Source organism: Poecilia mexicana, unplaced genomic scaffold, assembly GCF_051168715.1.
Source record: "Poecilia mexicana isolate PSO_F unplaced genomic scaffold, ASM5116871v1 scaffold_6, whole genome shotgun sequence".
NCBI lineage: Eukaryota > Metazoa > Chordata > Actinopteri > Cyprinodontiformes > Poeciliidae > Poecilia > Poecilia mexicana.
In genome coordinates, this window is record NW_028263375.1 from 10,132,161 (window position 1) to 10,150,645 (window position 18,485).

General features: G+C 37.2%; 1 protein-coding gene across 1 annotated transcript in view; it reads right to left on the reverse strand.

Annotated features, from left to right (window-relative positions):
- Positions 1–18,485, reverse strand: part of ano3 (anoctamin 3) — a 50,199-nt gene that overhangs the window by 14,844 nt on the left and 16,870 nt on the right. The window contains exons 3-11 of the mRNA XM_088006221.1: positions 12,841–13,047; positions 8,550–8,680; positions 8,279–8,434; positions 8,088–8,188; positions 7,966–8,010; positions 4,202–4,336; positions 2,968–3,074; positions 1,878–1,933; positions 1,594–1,715 (exon numbers count right to left, since the gene is read on the reverse strand). Of these exons, the coding sequence (XP_087862347.1) occupies positions 1,594–1,715; positions 1,878–1,933; positions 2,968–3,074; positions 4,202–4,336; positions 7,966–8,010; positions 8,088–8,188; positions 8,279–8,434; positions 8,550–8,680; positions 12,841–13,047 (1,060 nt within the window). The remainder of the gene's footprint in view (positions 1–1,593; positions 1,716–1,877; positions 1,934–2,967; positions 3,075–4,201; positions 4,337–7,965; positions 8,011–8,087; positions 8,189–8,278; positions 8,435–8,549; positions 8,681–12,840; positions 13,048–18,485) is intronic.

The window sequence follows — 18,485 nt, forward strand, 5'->3', positions numbered from 1 at the left end:
TGTCTTTTGATAGGTAACTGGGGTTAAGAATGGGTAAGGGAGTTACATAAATGTATATTTCGGTGATTTACCTATTGTAGAGTACGGAGAGGGATGGATTCCTATGTTTGAGAGTAACTGAGATTTACGAGGGGAAGTGAAGTGTACGGAGGGAAAGAAAGGAGAGAGAGAGAGGATTCTGGAAGGAGAGAGGGGAGAAAAAAGAAAGAGGGATTGGAACAGTACGGGAAACAAAAGAATTCCTGTTAAACATAGTTGGTGAGTTAGAAATAAGATTATACGCGGAGGATAGTTCACAATTGAGTAATGGGAAGTGTGGACCCGTTAATGAGGACTGCTACTAATTAGAGGACACTGCAGCACATGTTTGGGGTAACGCAGCAAGACCGAAGCAGCGGTGACTGTGAGGACGCCGGCGGAGCGAGCCGGTTTCGTTTGGTCCACCCGGTTCCAACAAGATGAAAAGTAACGAGGACTTCTGCGGTCGTTTCAGCGAACTCAAACATCAACAGGCCTGCAACGGAAGTGTCAACGGGTATTGGACTGTATGTGTGAGAGTGCGGGCCCTGTGTGCGGAGGTGTGTGAAGTTATATGCTGAAATGGGAAGTTGGTGTAAGTTTAAGAACTGTTAATGTTTGTAAATGTATGTAAGGGGTTATAGAGATTGGCTACCAACGTTCAGGGTAGAAGAAGTCAGGTTAGTTTGTGTGTTGAAGATAAATAAGAAAAGCAACTTTGTGCGTGGATGTCTGGATTATTTTACTGGGAAGGTAACAGAATGACAACAGTAGTGGAGTAAATGCTACTCATATGAGGTAAACCTGCGTGGTATCTACCTGAAAATCACGAACCCAAGTAGCCACCCCGCAGGTGAGTTAAAGTTCTGCCCTGAGAACAGGTGATGGAGCAGTGGGGTGCTACAGCTGGATTATCTAAAATTACAGCACTTAAACGCAATATGACAAACAACTACTCAGGTGAAGTTAGCCTTCCTGTGTTTACTCTGTGGACCAAAACACGTCATCATCCCATCAGGTGAAAAAATGGCGGCCTCCATGGGTGAAAAATATAACAAAAGATGTAAAATTTTTGAAATAATTATGAGTTTTAGCGTATCACAAACAAGCATTATTTTTTAAGTTAAAAGGAAAAATTTGACATATTTAGGCCAATACGTTCAACTAATCTAGAATCCCTTTAAAGACACACTTTGTTTTTAATAAGAAAATTAAAGCTGTGATGGACTGGTGGCCTGATCAGAGTCTACTCTGCCTCTTCTCCATTTTTTTAACAAATCTTAAACTGTTAGTTTAAGGGGGTAAAATAAAAGTCAGACAAAGCAGCTGTTACAATCTAATAGCTTAAAAGTTCAGAAATGTGACGTTACGTAACACCACAGAACAGAGGCCAGCTGTGATATTACATCTTCAGCAAAATAAATTGCTTGGATTACTTTGTGTTGCGTTTAAACAACTCAGCTTGTTCACTTGAAGCTCAAAGAAACCCAAAAAGAAAAAAAAAACAAAACAAAACAAAAAAAAAGGGCATAAATCCAAAAATATCTCCTAGTGCTGTGCTTCAAAGCTAATTACCTGATAAGGTCCAGAGGCTGGTATTTGTACCAGATCCCCCAGCGGGCCCAGCGCTCGTACAGAAGATGCCTTTGGTTCTGGGCGCCGTGCGTCTTAATTGGATGTCTGCTCTTGTAGCCGCCCTGAGGAGACAAAACAACGGCATTTCACAGCTTTTATCTCCTGCTCAGCTTTTATATGTTCATTTCTTTAAATATTGTACATTTCTTTATGTGAACAGCCTTCAGTTATTCTCCTGATTCTTGAATGCATACAATTTTAATTTCAAATTAGAATCAGCCCACCTCATGTGGAGGAAACGCCGCCTCGTATGTGTTGTTGCCCAGTAAGCGGTTGATGCCTGCAGTAAAGTAAAGCAAATGATCTCAAGCACACCGAGAATAACAGCACATTAAAAATTCAGCAGCAGTCACTGATACAAACAGACCAGCTTTAGGGTCATTGAAAGCAAATGTTTTCACAAAAACAACAATTTACCACAGCCTTTCTAAATTGGAGCTAGTTTAAAGTGATGTGCTCTCATTATATGCACAGGTTTACTGCAGCGGTTGCAAAGTCTCGTTTTAAAGTTTCAATAAATTCACAACTCTGCCTGCAGTTTCTGTACTCAGTAAAAAAAAAAAAAGTTCCCAACTCAGGACTAGAGTGCAGTAATTTTTATTTTTGTTGCTGTTCTTTCACACATGAAAAGCTGATAGCGAGAACCATTGGAGGAAAGATAAAAAGGATTTTCCACCCTTGAAGCCAAGCTGATATCATGTTTTTGGGGGGGAATAAAGTCATCACTCGATTTAAAATATTAACTTTAAATCCGTTCCAGCGCTCTGAGGCCAACATTTAATCAGCAAATCATGTTGGCAGAAGCCAGACAAGTGGGAGTAAAGAAACAATTCAGAAACAAAACTGGGTACAGATTTGTGATAAGGCTGGACGATGCCAACAGCATGCAGAAATACATTCAAAACCCATGAGCACAGAATCCCGATTTAGCAGAGCTAGAGCTGTTTTAGCGAAAAGAAAAGGGGCAAACCTTTCAGATCCAGACGGTAATCGTATGCAGCTAAAGGTAGTCCTACTAGTTGATTCAGGGGACTGAATATAAATCCAGATTTCTATTCTTATAAAATTTTAAAAACCACTTCATAACTATGTAATATTTTGTGTTGGTTTCATACATTCCTCAGAAATACATCAGTGATTGTGGTTGTAATGTGAAAGTAAAAAAGTAGGATTACTCTACAAATAATCCTAAAGTCAAATCCAAAGAAAGATCTTATGCTTTTTAAAATCTAAAGTTTGGCATGTTTTATATTGCACATAAAGTTGGGATTATTGTTTATTATGTGTGGAAGCAAACGAGAGTGGAGTTTTTACCCATCTTTGATTTTCCGTCTTCATACTTGGTGCGCTGCAGGACGTGATGGACTATTCTGCTCCTGGTTGAATTTGAGAAGAACGTCTCTCTGTTGTTGATAGTGAAACTGAGAGGAAACAACATCACGCTCCTTTAGTTTCCCATCATGCAGCGGGGCATCATCCCGTCAAAGCCCGTAATGTGAGATGAGTCAATAACACAGTTCGTTTAGACATGTTGTCAAGTTTGTGCTCGTTATCGCATCAATATTCCACTCAGCAATGCACACAAGCAGACATGGGAAGAACGGAAAGTTGCAAATGCTTTTCCTGAGAAATGAGATTAGATGATGCCATGATGGCTTTCTTCAGACAGAAGCTTTCAGCATAAAATACTGAACAAATAAGGAAGAAATAATTTAATGTACAACTGCTGCTCTTTTTGATGTTTTATTTATGGGGAACTAGTTTTGCTCTGATTTCTGTGACACTTATAAAAAATACAAGCACAGATTTTTATCTCCAGCTTTCAAAATTCAGAAAGAAGCAGTAGAGGATCTGATGGGAATGTTTTCTATTACTCTGCTATTATGTGCCGCTGTGATCACCAAGGTTATTATAGTTAACTAAAACTATCAAAATAACAAAAACGGACAGTGAGAGAACATTTTCGTTGGGATAAATAAAAACAATAATTAATGGGGGGAAACTATAGCTAACGGGAACTATATGGTGTGTTTATAAAGAGGAGCTCCTGAAAGTACAGGTATGATATCCTTTGTTTTTGAGTTTATTAAACTATTTATTAGCCTTTTGAAATGATGTGAAATTATTATTTTTCTCCACACAAGCAGTTGACAAAAGCTGTGGGCAAACTGCAGCACTCCACAATCCATCCGTTCACTACGGCTGAACGCAACATGGCGACAGCAAAAAGTTGGAATAAAATGCCAGTCAGATGTTTTTTTTTTTAAATTGTATCTTCTGTTGAGTAGTATATAAAATTACAACACAATCCTTTGACCTTTTTGAATTCTGCACTTAAAAATCAACCAAAGTATGAAAAAAAAAATAAAACTACAACTACAATTAATAAAAACCAAACAATATTTGACTAACAAAAACCACAAAACACACTCATATAACTAATTAAAATAAACTGAATTAACAAAATTAAACTAAACCATAGCGGAAAACCCAACACTATCGTATCCGTGGTGACCATGCTTTGAGTTTTTAATCAGGATGCTCTTACTGGTGCATGCGCGCTCTGCTGAAGGGCGCCGTGTAGCAGTCCGTCTCCTCCAGGTCGGGCAGCGCCTCTTTGTCCAGCTTCATGGGATTTTTGGGAAGCCAGCCTTTTATCTGCTGACACCTCAGATGAAACCTGCTGCACAGGCGCACCGACAAAAACAGGATTAATGGGGCAGATTATCAAGCAGATTGTTTACTTCACTATGAGATGATGGCGGCTAACCTTGTTCGCCGCACAACCTTGGGAGCCCAGCCCCACCAGAAAACACGTTTTAAAGCACATGTGTGGCGTCATCCAGGCTGCTGTTTATTCATTATTTATTTACTATTTACACCTTTCTACGGGACGCGTAAGCTGGGCTAAACACAGTTTGGAGGATTAACTGCAGTTTTTCTTTTCAGCATCACAAACCCATTTATCTTATTTACGTACATTTGTCACAGTTCAAGATCTTGGCTTTTGTGTGTTAATAAAGTAGCAGCTAAAACTGGTGGGGTGTTTTTACTATTATATTTCACTTTTAGTTGAGCAGGGTTGGCCTGTTTTTATAAGAGGAGCTGACTTTTACCTAGTTAGCTCAATTAAGAAGGATGCAAACTGTGGCTAACTGCAGGTGGATAAACAGAACAAACTGGCAAAACTTCCATAAATTGTATTTCCTAAGAGAAAGAGTGAGTGACATTCAGGAAAAAATTAATACTTAAGTAAACCTAACTAAGAATAGCAAACTAAATTATAAAATTATCTCTAAGTGACAGTTTTACTCTACTTACTAACTCTACTGTTGCTCAAAACTCTTAGCTGTTCAACTTTGAATGCATTTGTTTCATTTTCTCATTCTGGTTATTAACAATAGGAAAAATCCACAATGATTGTTTTTTTCCATTATAAATTGTGGTTAATTTAAATCTCACCTTCTTCCAAACATTTGCTGTATTTCCTACTGACTTTGTGGCACAATACAAACTGTACTTTCTAATATCTTTTTCCTTTCCGCTCTTTCAGAAAGGTCAGATCTTTAGAGCGCATAACTACCAGCTCCGTCAGATCAACAGCCGCTCCTCCAGCGGTTCCTGCTCTCCTCATCGAGCCTTCCAGTTTAAGTCTGTGTTCTTGGTGACTTTACTCTCCATTTTAAAATCATGGATTGATTGGTGATCTGTGAGATTTTCAGGTTGGGGAATTGCTCTGTAACTGAACTCTGGCTCAAAGTGTGGATTCAAATTCCTCCACAGTTTGAATCCGCACTTTTCAGATTTTATTGGTAAGCAAAATCCAAACGTAATCTCCCATTTTTCTTCTCATTCTCCTACAAAATTGTGTACAAAGGTTTTTATTATCTGCACTCCCTTTCATCATGTTTTAGCTGCTACTTTGCCATATTGATGAATCACTGTCCTTCTTAACACTCATCTCCTGAGGACAATAAATGTGAGAACAAATAAATAATTTGTGTTCCAGTTGTACAAAGTTCTGGGTAAAGAGCAAAAACAAAAAGCAAAGAAAAACTCCCAGAGGTAAATTTATAACACTGTGGCTGAAGAAAACCCTTAACTTGATTTAAACTCCAGTGTCAGGAGGTTTCGCGCCGAGGGAACCATAAATAACTGTACCTGTTGTTCAGTGAACAAATGTTTGATCACAGAGACAGAAAATTGATTCAGAAACCATTTCTGGGTGAAACATACTGTATCTTTATCCTTTAACGAATGCTAAAGCTACTCTATGGGAATAAAAATTACAATATTTCAGACTTTTCATTGGTCTGATGCAATATTCAAATCTTAAATGCTGCTTCTTTCGTTAGCTGTGAACAGAAAATCATGCTAACTAACAGATATAATGGCTTAAAAACATCAACAATCGACAAAATGTGTTTCACCTAGTGAATTAAGTTACTGAAATAAATTAACTTTTCAATAACATTCAGCTTTATGAATTGTGAAGAACCTACAGATGAACAAAGGTAATTTCCTTACTGTCCTTATTTTTCTGTTTGGTGTTTCCTGTCCTTTCTGCATTTTAACAACTTTGTTCTTTATGAAAAATGAAATTTCATTCATAGTATAAAATTTATTTTACAAAGCAAGATTTAAATAAACTGTAACTACATAAATAACAGACTCAGTGATTTGTTTGTGGCTTTTCTCAACAAACCACAGGCAGGAATTAGAAACAAACAAAAACTGATTAATTTATGCGTTTAACTTAATGAACTGGCAGAAGACTGCTGGAGTGATGAACTGCCAAAGACGGCGCAGATGAAACAACGCCAGTTCTGATTCCAGTAACATCCAATCATAGCTGACATTTCCCTCTGCTCAGCGCCAGCAGGTAACCAAATCAGAGCCTAATTTAATCACAGTTGGCCGGATTCTGTATTTGATGATAAATCTCATCCCGGTCCGCAAACTGCAGCCAAGTTTTCCTCAAATCCAGGGTGTTAGATTCATATAATGTAATGAAACTATGTTTTTCTTCAGAAAGAAACCGAAACAACAAATACTTTGTACTTTGAAGGCATTATAAGGAGACACATTGCATTGTTTTTGATAATTTAGACAGTTTAAGCAACATTAAAACATAATTTGCAATAATTTAAATTGTAGAAATGGTCTTTTATGAAAGAGTTGTTTGCTTACACTGCCTCCCATTCGCTTTGTTGATGTTATCAACATAATTAGGGGAAACAGTTTCCACACAATAATGTTACAGAGCAGAATCTTCTGTGTATTTTGTTTGTTTTCATTGTTGGATATGCAAAACATTCAGTCTGGGGCTTAGACTATTTTTTTTTATTTGCATCTCAGTGAGAAGAAACAATGGACATTTAAATTTCTACTCTGAGTTCGAATATCACATCAAAGCTAAGTGCATCTATCTAAAAATAGTATGCAAATGAGCTTCTGTGGCTCCATTTATATTCACTGGAAAGTATATTATTGAAAGGCGCAGCCAAAAGTAGGTGAGCCACTCTATTCAACCGTTACCGCGGAGATTTATGCGCTTTTATTAAAACCTACCAGGTTTGCTTTGTCAACTCAAGGGTGCATGTCGTTTGAAAACAATGACAAAATTAAAACAACACACCTCCTGATTTGTTGGATTTCTTTCAAATATCTTTTTTTTTAAAATAACCTCCAATGTTTCTCGTCATCTGTGAGGGAAATGGAAGCTGATATTCTGTTTACCAAAGATTATAAATATTGTAAAATGATACTACAGGAACAGAAATGGTTTGTAAAAGCTGGACTGAGTGAGTTCATTAGGACACAAAGAGCTTTTGTGAACCTCTGAATCTTATTGCAACAGGGACATTTAGGATGTTTCCATTTCAAGATTCCTATCACATTATCCATATTAGGATGAAATAACAGTTGAGGATTCATATTTGCACAAGGCTGTAACAGGCGTCTGATCAGTCAATATTTTAAAGGACTACTTAGTTTTTTTGGATCTGTAGACAAGCTTGGTTCAGTAGAATCTTTAATATTAAAAAGTATAAGCTGATTATAATTGTTTAAATTACAGGTTTCCATAATAATTTAACTTTTTGTTAGAATTTTATTGTACCAAACCAGAATAAAATTTCCCCAAAACTCAAACTTTAATCTTTTCAGTAGTGAAATAAGACAAAGTTTGGAAACTCAAACTTTAGTCCATAATCTCAACATTTATTCAGACTTTTCCTGATTTTTCAACAATTTCTTTAAGAAACATTTCAATCCCCACCAAAAAATCCCAAATGTGTAAAATTTCCTCACCTGCCAAGGGTTTTGCTCCTCCAGTCAGTGAAGTAGCATTTTTTTCTGAAATAAAAAAAACACAATAGAAAGTTACCAGCTGCTTTAAAACCTGAAAGTCTGCAGAGATTATTTCCATGTACCTGAAAGGCATGCGGATGTTCATCTGCTCTGCATATTTGCAGAGGGTATCCCAGGTAGCGTGGACCTTCACAAACATGATGTCGTTGTTCGTCAAAGAGGGCTTTGAAACATTTATAAAAAAAACATCAAAGTTTGACAACTTAGAAGTTAAAAAATTAAAGTACAAGAAGACCAAACCAGAAATGTTTACCTCTTTCTCCAGCATGAGGCCCTCGGCTCGTAAATTCTTCTCAAACGTGCATCTTTTCTCCACCTGCGGGCTGGACTTCTTGTAAACCAAGATGTAATCGATTCTCTTTTTTCCATCTCGAAACAGCAGTCCAGATGCGTCTGACTGTTTTTTTCCCTGCAGAAGTAATGCATGACATAAATCTCACTTTGCCATTAAAACTTGTGGAGGAACGGATGAAGGAGCTGCAGATTTTACATCAGTGGATTTAGAAGTGCAGTGAATGTGGTACCTGCAGAGAGTCGGCCCGGGTCCCTAATTTAGCCCGGCTGACTGGCTTTTGCAGAAGAAATGTCGGGTTTGCTCTTGTTTCACATGTGCTCACTTCGGTCTCCTCAATGTAGCTGTCTTTGACATCCTCTGCTGCACAAAGACACAACGAAATCAATCAGAGACTCTTATGGAACCAGAGCGAAAGCACTCAAATAATCCTTTCTGCTATAAGCATTTGTTTACCGCTTTGGTTAATCTCCCAACAAACACTGGAATTAGGTCTGTGTGAAAGAAAACATTGTTTTCTTGATCCGAATTAAACTGTTGATCTTCTTTTCTTCCTTTCTGGATCTTAAAGAAGAACTGTTCTGTAAAACAGTTGTACTCTGTACATAACACTTTACATTTTAGTCACTGAAGTCACCACTGACTAAAAAAACTCAAAGATTTTGGTTCATTTATAGTGAACCACAGTGCTGTTTAAAAGTATTGGTACAGTTTAGGCTTCTTTGCATTCAGTTACATTACAATCACAATTGTCCATATAAAAGTCTCTTACAAGTCTTTTCTTTTCTCTTATGAAAGATGAAAAATGTCTGAATGCTGATGGATGCCAAACATTTGATATATTTATTTGGAAAGTACGGTAGTCAATATTTCTCTCCCACATGTATTTTTAAGCAGGCTTGTGTTGGTCTGTCACATTAAATATCCATAAAATGTGTTGAAGTTTGAGGGCATAACAAAATAATAAAATGATCAACAAGACTGAACACATGTTCAGTAAATACACATCAAGCAAAAACTACCTTAAATTAAACATGATAGAAAAAAGGTATATCAGGTATCCTTATTAAAAAGTACATTTATTTAAGCTAATTAATTGTACTCTGAAAAGTGCAAACAGACAGACACCCACAGCTGCATTAAAGGTTATTTAAATGCAAAATGTGTGTTTAAAAAAGTGGGAGTGGTTAATTTGAGTGACTTGCTGTATAAATTCAGCTGGAAGAAAAAAGATCTGTGAAGACAATTTTAGAAACGCAGCAGTTGTACTGTATTACTGCAGTGTTTAGATCTCTGAACATCATGCATATTTCATTCGAATCCCAGAAGGTTGTCAACTTGTGAGAAAACGCATAAAAGTTTCCTTTCATCTCTTCTACTCTCATGATCACAAAAAGTAAAACATTTAAAGTGAACATTTCCAAAGAAGACCAACAGGAGCTGCAGCCGCACTAAATAATTATCCAAGATCCCTCAAATAAAAACGTCAATCTCTACGACTGCAAAACATGGGGAAGCATTTCTGATTAGTGCTATTTAGAGGAATTTGGTTTTTCAAAAGTAAAACTGAATGTACAATCTGTCAAACAAGACATAATGGCTTTAACATGGGAGATATAGTTCATTACGGTGGAGCACAAATGATCTCTCCATTTCATTTTTGACAGCCTCCTAATTGATTCAATCAAATATATATTTGCAGCTATCAGCTCATCTGGCTGTGACTGACGATGCTGCGGTGGTTAAACCATCCATGGAAACAGTAAGGGAAGAAATGATGCTCTGTGAGCTTCAAGACTTTTTCTTTTTTCATTTTCAACCTCCCTTCACTTTGTAACAACGCCGTTGATCTTGGACCTGTAAAAAATTGAACCTGCTGTTTCCCACCTTTCACGGACACAGTATTCTCAGTTTGTGAGGGGATATCTATTATGCCTGCAGAGTAAAAGCCAAGGCATGGAGTATTAAACTGTTTCATCCAGTTAGCAACAAACGCTATGACACAGATCCACTCCTCAAAGCAAAGCTGATTAACTCTGCGCTCTATTAGGTATCAAAGGGATTTTTTAAAACTCTCTAAAGTTAAAAATGTTCATGTGAATCCCTCCAAGATCCTCACATTCTATCACACCCAACACTCTTCATGTCTCTCTTCATGTCAAGTTCATCAACAATTTATCATTAAACAGCCACATTTTAATGAGAAACCACTGCTAAACCTGCGTCACAAATTCACAGATCTGCCATAGAAAAATAACATTAATTTATCCTCTTATTACAGATTGATCAATAGACTGATTCCCACAGATGTTACAGGGACATATAAAAACACCTGCAAGGCTCTAACATGCTGAAACTTTACTTAAACTTTTTATAAAAAAAATGCTTTACTGACGTCAGCATGCTGGATTCTTGAAAGTGAAAGTGAAACTGACTGCATGAACTATTTTCTAAATTAATTAAATGAAATTAATTAAATCTGCAACCAGACAGTCAACTCTAATTTTATACTCCGTATTTTTGGGATGGATCAAAGTGAATGGAGACCATTAACGACACAAATCACATTATTTTTTCCAGTATTTCTACAAACACATGCCCCATTATCATCTCATTCACTTAGTAATTATTCTTGCCTCTAGCTCCTAAATACAGAAATTTCTCTCCTCTCATCAAGAAGCAGACTTGTACTCAGCAATAGTATAACTTCCGAAAACAACAATAACCTCCCTATTGTGCTAAAGTTTCTTAGCTTAACTTAGTTCTGAATGGAACAGGCAACATGTCCAAAAAACTACAAGACAAGCACAAGAAAAAGCCTCTTCTCATTGCTTTGCACAAATAATACTCTATTGCTAAATCAAAAGGTTTTGCTGACTGGTTTGACTTGGAGCATGCTGGCAGTTTGCAGCTGATGGAACAGACTGAACTCTTATTTTAAAAATGAAGTTTCATAGTATAAAACCAATATCAAAAAGGCCAGGTAAAGAGCTGACATCAGTTATTTGAATAAATGAAAGTGAGGCTTTATCTGCAAAAAGACAAAATGCTTTGCAGATCTACAAAATAATAAAAATGTCTGGAGATAAACGAGAAGCTTCAGAGTGAGTCCATAAAAATTTCTTAAATGCTTTTCCACCAACAGCCTCCAAAACGTTTGCTACCTGGAGGGCTGGAAATATTCCTCGAATGGATTGTGTATTTCAGGTTTAAAAAGCCCCAGAGGCAAAACCTCTTGCATTGATTCTTCCTTCATTTCATATAACTTTATACAGCTCGACTGCTTCTTTTTTCAAGCGACCAAACGTTTCAGGGGGGATGGTTAATGCGGTTGCACCACATGCTTCTGTTTGGATAAAATGTGATGGAAAGATGGGAGGCAATGAGCGGAAAAAGATCCAAACTCTTAAAAGTTTAGGTTTCTATCAAAACAGAAGAGCACAGAAAAATCGAGTTATCTTATCGCGACAACAACTTTACAGACGGATGTATTTTTGATTAATGAAACACCTTAACCACAGATACAATCCATCTGATATTGGAGCCACTGGCAGATGGATCATAGTAAGATTAAATAAAAAACTTATTATGTGCAGCTGGTGAGCTTGATGAGCGTTAAGATAAAACTGTCAGCTAAACTTACAGAAATGCCAATAAAACATAAGAGGATGTAATATTACACGAGGTCCAGCAGTCAAATCAGGTCCTTGTCCTGCCAGGTGCTGTCTTTTTTTTCTTTTTAAACTCATCTGTCTATTTTCTGTTCAGATTGAGGTAAAAAAAATTCTGATGATTTTCTCTGACATCTTGACATCTGGCATCCGCAATGTCACAGCTTGTCAAAATTTTAAGAGAAATGACAACCGCTTGATTCTTCCTTAAGGTATTTCTAGGCTCACCTCAAATGCTTGCACAGAAGGTATTTTTAGATCTTACTAAAATAAAATTGTTCCCCTGCTTAAAATAGACCTCTCACTCTCACTTAATTCTGAATATTCCTCAAGACACGAGACAAGTAAATAATTATCCTTGAATACATGCGGCTCCATGCAACTCATCCATGTGAGAATGTATAATTTTCCTTTTGAACGGATTTTGCATCATTATTCCATCAGACAGCTGTGACTTTACAGAATGTTTCACAGATGCCCTGCAGGATTACGACAATCAGCGTGTGCGCTTTGAATGTTACCACAATCATGAAAATCTGTGCAGCTGCCAGCTTTGTCCCAGTTCAGTGCTAGTATCAAGAACAAAGTTAAGATGAGAGCACAAAAGGCTGTGTTTGAATTATTGGTGTGTAAAACAAGGTGCAACAGATGTTCTTTAGCATTTACAGACCATAAAATATAATATTTACAGCCGGTCTTGCATGAGAGGAGGGATTCAAACAACAAAACCAGGCGAGTTAAAGTTCAGACATAAGTAATTCTGACTCATCACTGGAAACGACAACATTGGTAAACTTTAATGCGAAGCGGCAGTCAATGCAAGCCGCATCTCTACTCAAACTTTAGACCTGCCTGTCTGTGGTGGCAGAAGGCTGCAGGACGTGCTGATGCTCTGACTCAGATCGTCGAGGTCTGGTTTGGGATCTGGGCTCAGAGGCACAGACAGGAAGTGGTTGAGGTTGATGGGATGCGTCTGACTCTGAGCCAGGCAGGGCAGGCTGCGGCGAGACGGCTTCAGGCTCTTCTCCTTCAGGATCTCGCTGATGCTGGTGTGCATGCCTGAGGAGGGAGGGAGGGAAAGATGCAGAAAGGAAGTTAAAATAAGTCTTTCTTTGTATCTGTGCTTGTTATTTCTCAATTCTTCCATTTGAGCAAAGAAAGAAAGAGGATAAAATAAATGTCCTCTTTTATTTTGCAGATAAACCACATCGGTAATATATACTTTAAAGGAAAAAAAAATAAATCCAGCAAATCTGACACAGAACTGATATTTCTCTGTGACTTTATAGCAAAACAGCGTGTTAAAAACCAAGACATAAACATAGATATTAAAAGGAACATGTAAATTAAATAGTAATAAAATGTTCTCAATGGCCATGACTTGTTAGATACCAAGCTCTAAGTGTTAGACGCCATGCTCCAGATTTTCCAACTGGATGCTTTAATAAGTAGGACATGTTTGGTCAGACACTGGAGGGATTATATAACCACAGTGATGGTGTGAACAGAGACCACCAACCAGGTTCGCTTAACTGTAGGCTGTAATAGAGGAATCTTTGCATCAAGAAGAGATAAAGTGAAAGAAAATGTCAACTTTGGCAATAAAAGTTGTTAAAACTGTTTTTAAAATGTGTAAATGTCCTAATCAACTTTCAGCCACAAGTTCTGTTATTATTATTCTTTAAGTAATTTCCAGGTAGAAGGTTTTGAAGTCTTTTCACAAGTAATAAGTAACAAAGTGATTCTACCTTCCTTTCACTTTTCAGTCTTTGGTTCTCTACCAATATACAGCTCTGGAAAAAAATGAACATTAAGAGAGCACTTTATAGGTATATGTCTGAGTAGAATCAACATTGTTCTTTTATTCTATGAACTACTGACAACATGTCTCCGCAATTCCAAACAAATATTTCGTATTTATTCGGAGAAAATGAGAAGTGGTCAAAATAACAAAAAAGATGCAGAGCTTTCAGACCTCAAACAATGCAAAGAAAACAAATTCAGATTAATTTCGAAACAGCAATACTGATGTTTTAACTCAGAAATCAGTATTTGGTGGAGTAACCAGGAGGTTTTCAATGGGGTTCAGTGACGTTTACTCTGGACGTTTTTCAGAGCTGCAAACTGTTTCAACATGAGAAAATATTATTTTCTCTGTATTTTGTTGTTGTTTTTAATTATGTTATGAAATGTAACATAAATTCCAGCATTTATGTTTTAACCAGTTTTTATTTTTTACTTAACTGAAACATGTCCAGATTACTTTTTCAACGGTGGTTTATTTTTGTCTTAATATATTTATTTTTCTCTATCATACCTCCACCTTTTTGTCTTCTAATTTATGAGTGCATTAAATCTATTCGGTATTCCAGAAACTGCACCCGCAGTAAAGTAGTAAAGGTCAATAAAATACTAAAAAACAAAAAAAGTTACACTGACTAATTGAAAGCCAATCAGATGAATCATCAGAATTATTCTGAACACATGCAGCCAGAAAAATGTTTGAAAAACACTTGAAACCTCTTCAGCCTCTAATCCACTCAGCTCAGTGCAGAAGCTGAGTGTTTGAGTGTTTAATATCAGCCAGACAGTTTTATGAAAAAGTAAAACTTTATAACTAAATTGTTCCTTGAATCAAGCAGCTGCTGCCAATGCCCAAATGCAAGCGCAAATTCAGCAACTTGATGAAACATACCATCCACTAATGTTTATGTATTCACTTTGCAGCTATGACAATGTGTTTAGGAGTGCACATTTTGGCAATGAATTAAAACCACTGAAGTAAGAACTCCACACACCGCGCTACCTCACTGCAGTAATCAGTTTCTCTGTTTGGTCTTGCTGAACCTGCTAGAATAAATCCATAAAAAAACTAAGTTTTATTTTATTTTGCCAATATAACACTTACTCACTTATCATGTTTTCCAAACAAGCATAAACAAATCAATAAAAAATAAATAAATATAAGAAAGTGAGTGAAAAAGAAAAGTGTGAAACCCCTTCAGACACCAAGCAGTCCACCCGTTTTATGAGCTCAGTGGCATTAATGTCCATCCTTCACAGAGCAATGCATTAACACCATCAGCACATCCGCTCCATCAAGCCGCATCCTTCAGATAAGCAACATAAAGATGGATCACTACACATACTTACTAATTCATGGCATTGAAACACGATGAAATGTAGCATCAGATACATTAAACTGAATCCATGCATGCTGAATTTTCCTTTTAAGTCATAATCTAGAAGGTTTGGGTTCTATTTTTGAGTTCTGCACCATGTTGGTTTACTCAAATTACACGCTTTACCTAAAATCTGCTTCCCTCCTGCCTGCTTTTGGGTCCTACATCAGTTTAACTTTTGACAGAGAAGGTATTATTTGACAGGACATCTTTGCTACTGAGAAAAGTAGCAAGTATGGCCTCATTTATTTGGTCTTTCACCTCATCATGCCTTCACATACAGTTGTCCTGCAGATCAGATAAGATGCATTTAGATTTAAGCTATTGCATTACACGGTCCTTGTTTTATTAATGCAATTTAAGGTTATTTAAAGGTTGTTAGCAGTGATAGAGCAACAGAATGATATTGAGTCTGGTAGATATTGGAACAATTCAGAGGCTAATTACTGCGATAAGCATCTTCCGTTTCATTGATCTTGACCTTCAAGTAAAGCTGCAGCTTCAGTGCTGAAGTTCAGAATATATATTCATAAAATGAAGCCTCCCTCCCCTTCCTAAAGGGAACGTGACTTATTTTCATCCCAATTCCCTCCGCAGCTTTTTAGAGACAGACCACTGAAACATGCATTTATAATTTACTCCTAATACCCCGAGGTGCCAGCGCCGCTAGCTGCACAATAACTCATTTTCATGACAGTCGTCTACATGGGGTTTCCCCAAACTGCCGGAGGAGAAAAGAGCCGGTTAAAGATGAGCCTGAAAGCCCGGCGGCCATTTATTTCCTGAGCGGCCCCACAGACATTAAACTAATGTGAGACATAGCTCACAATGAGAAAGTCAAAAGAAATGAGGTGGACCGTTAATGTAAGCTAGAGCTACAATCCACTTGTATGAATTTAAAATTCTGATGAGTAAATGAAATTCAAAAATCTTATTTAGCGTAACAGAAACAGCAGGAGTAAAGAAATAATAACTGATTGTGTTTGGCTTCCATTAGATCATGCTTGAAACATGCTTGAAACATGCTAGCTAATGCAAGAATTAGTTGCAGCCCAGTTCAAAAAGTATCTCAGCCTCCATCATCAGCATGGTGAGCTGAGTAAGAGACAAAGAGAGGATGTTCTGGAGAGAGCTGGAAAGCATCACAGTCACTGATTTCTGAGCCCTACTTAGTGAGAGTTGAGCTGGTTTGCTACTTTATAGGAAAATAATGAAATATTCCACCAGTAAGGATTACTCTAAGCTAATAAGATCATATGAGTTAGCAGCGAAACCAGCAAGTTCAACCTGAGCAGTTATTTCTCTAAAGGTTTTTTGGCAAGTACGAAAGGACTAAACCACCTTTGTACATGACACATTTTTAGAAGTCAAACAAAATACGAAAGTTTTCTTTAAAATGTAGATCAAAGTGAAAACTCTCACTTTCTACATTTATAATATTCATAAGTTTTCTGTAATGAGCCACAATTGAAACACTCGGTGTGCATAAGACTGGAATGATGCTGTCATAAACATGACATAACACCTGTTATAAACATGAAGGAGTCTTCATGACTGGTTATGACTGTTGTCATCAAGGGTCACTCGGTAAATAATGACACTTGATGCAAAGTTGTACCAAAATTTGCATTAAAAGTCAAACTTTGCATTAAAAGTGTCATTATTTATTCATAAGCATTCACGAAGACTCCTTCACGTTTCTAACAGGGTTTATGTCATGTTTATAACATGTTTTATGTCAGTCTTAGTCATACAACTTCAAATGAAGTGTTACCTAAAAATGTTAACTCAAACTAAATCTGAAGCTAAACTTTATTTTCACATAGCGACATACAAGGCAGCTGTAATTTTCTAGTGCATTCACACAGAGTACAAAAAGAATTGCCACTGCAGTAAACACAACTTTCATCTGGCAGCTGCAGCAGAACTGCTACAACAATGCAGTACTGTAATGCAATTACCTGAATTGTGAGGATTAGCGTTTTGAAGAATATAAAGTAACACACAGCACATAGAAAATGGGTCAGGCAACGAGAGATCATGTCAAAACACTGATACGCAGCATAAAGTATGGCAGGTGCAGCTAACTATGTTTTCACCATTATTTTTTTAAAGATTTATGAGATATAGTGAGTTTGTTGTGTATGTTTGAGAACAGAAGTTTAAACAGATAATTAAATAGCTCAGAAAAGCAGCCAATCGAAGGACGTCCCCAGTGCCGGCTGCATTACAAACATTTGGGCGTTAAGTACATTCAGTTGCATTATTTCAGGAAATTTAATTAGGTCCAATATTTTCGAGTCAATACTGAGCAGTGGCCTCTTAAGTAACAACTTAAAAAAGCAACAAACTAATTACTGACCATAAGCAGTGACATTATAGAAAGTGAAGACTTCAAGGTCGTGTTTGCGACTCTCCGTGTCAACAGAAAACTGTTTTACTGTCTCACAAAGCAGTGAACTCTGCTGAAGCTCTCTGTGGTTTACTTTCTAAAAGATTTGTTTCTGGAAGTCTAGTTTACCTCCACTGTGCTCGTAAGTGGGAGCTACCTACGTGTCATATAACACACACCTCTAACGGTTCAGATAATCCCAGCAGACGTAGGCAAAGCTCGACAGGTCTGCGATGACACAAGAGGATTGAGGAAGCTAACAGGACTGTGGTGCTGTTTGTTGGTCCCAGTGGAAACAGGAAGGTGTTGGTCTTGTTACAGCTCACAGGATCGGTGGCTGTTACATGGTAATAGCCATCTGATAATCAGAGCTTTGTCTCCGTGGCCTCATTTCTTCATCTGAACTCTTCTACCAGAGCAGCAACACTCTGAGAACGGTGCATTAAAGGGTTCATTAGTTCTGTATTTAATCTGTCAGTGCTGTGACTAAAACAAGTTTATGCAGGGAATAGTAATCGTCTGTGTGAGCTGACCTGCATCTACAAGCAGGATTTCGTATGGGATTCAACGACTGTCAAAAGTGTGGGACATGAGGGTAAAAAAAAATAAATTCCTAACATTCCTTACATTAACACAAGACAAATTCTAAATGCGTTGTATATCTGCAGATGCTGCAGGGTTCATGGGGTTTCTCTGACCCGCAAGAGGAACAGAGCAAATATTTCCATCAGTGAAATCTGTCACATGTACAGCAATGAGAATAAAACAATGTCTAAGTTTATAAATATCCAAAACTCAACTTGGAAATCTAACAAAAGCACTCCGTTATCTATAATCCAAATTTTAGTGTATGCATATATGACAATGTAGATGTTGTTTAGACAGATTTTAAATTCTAAAAGGTTTTATCTGATCACCTCAGC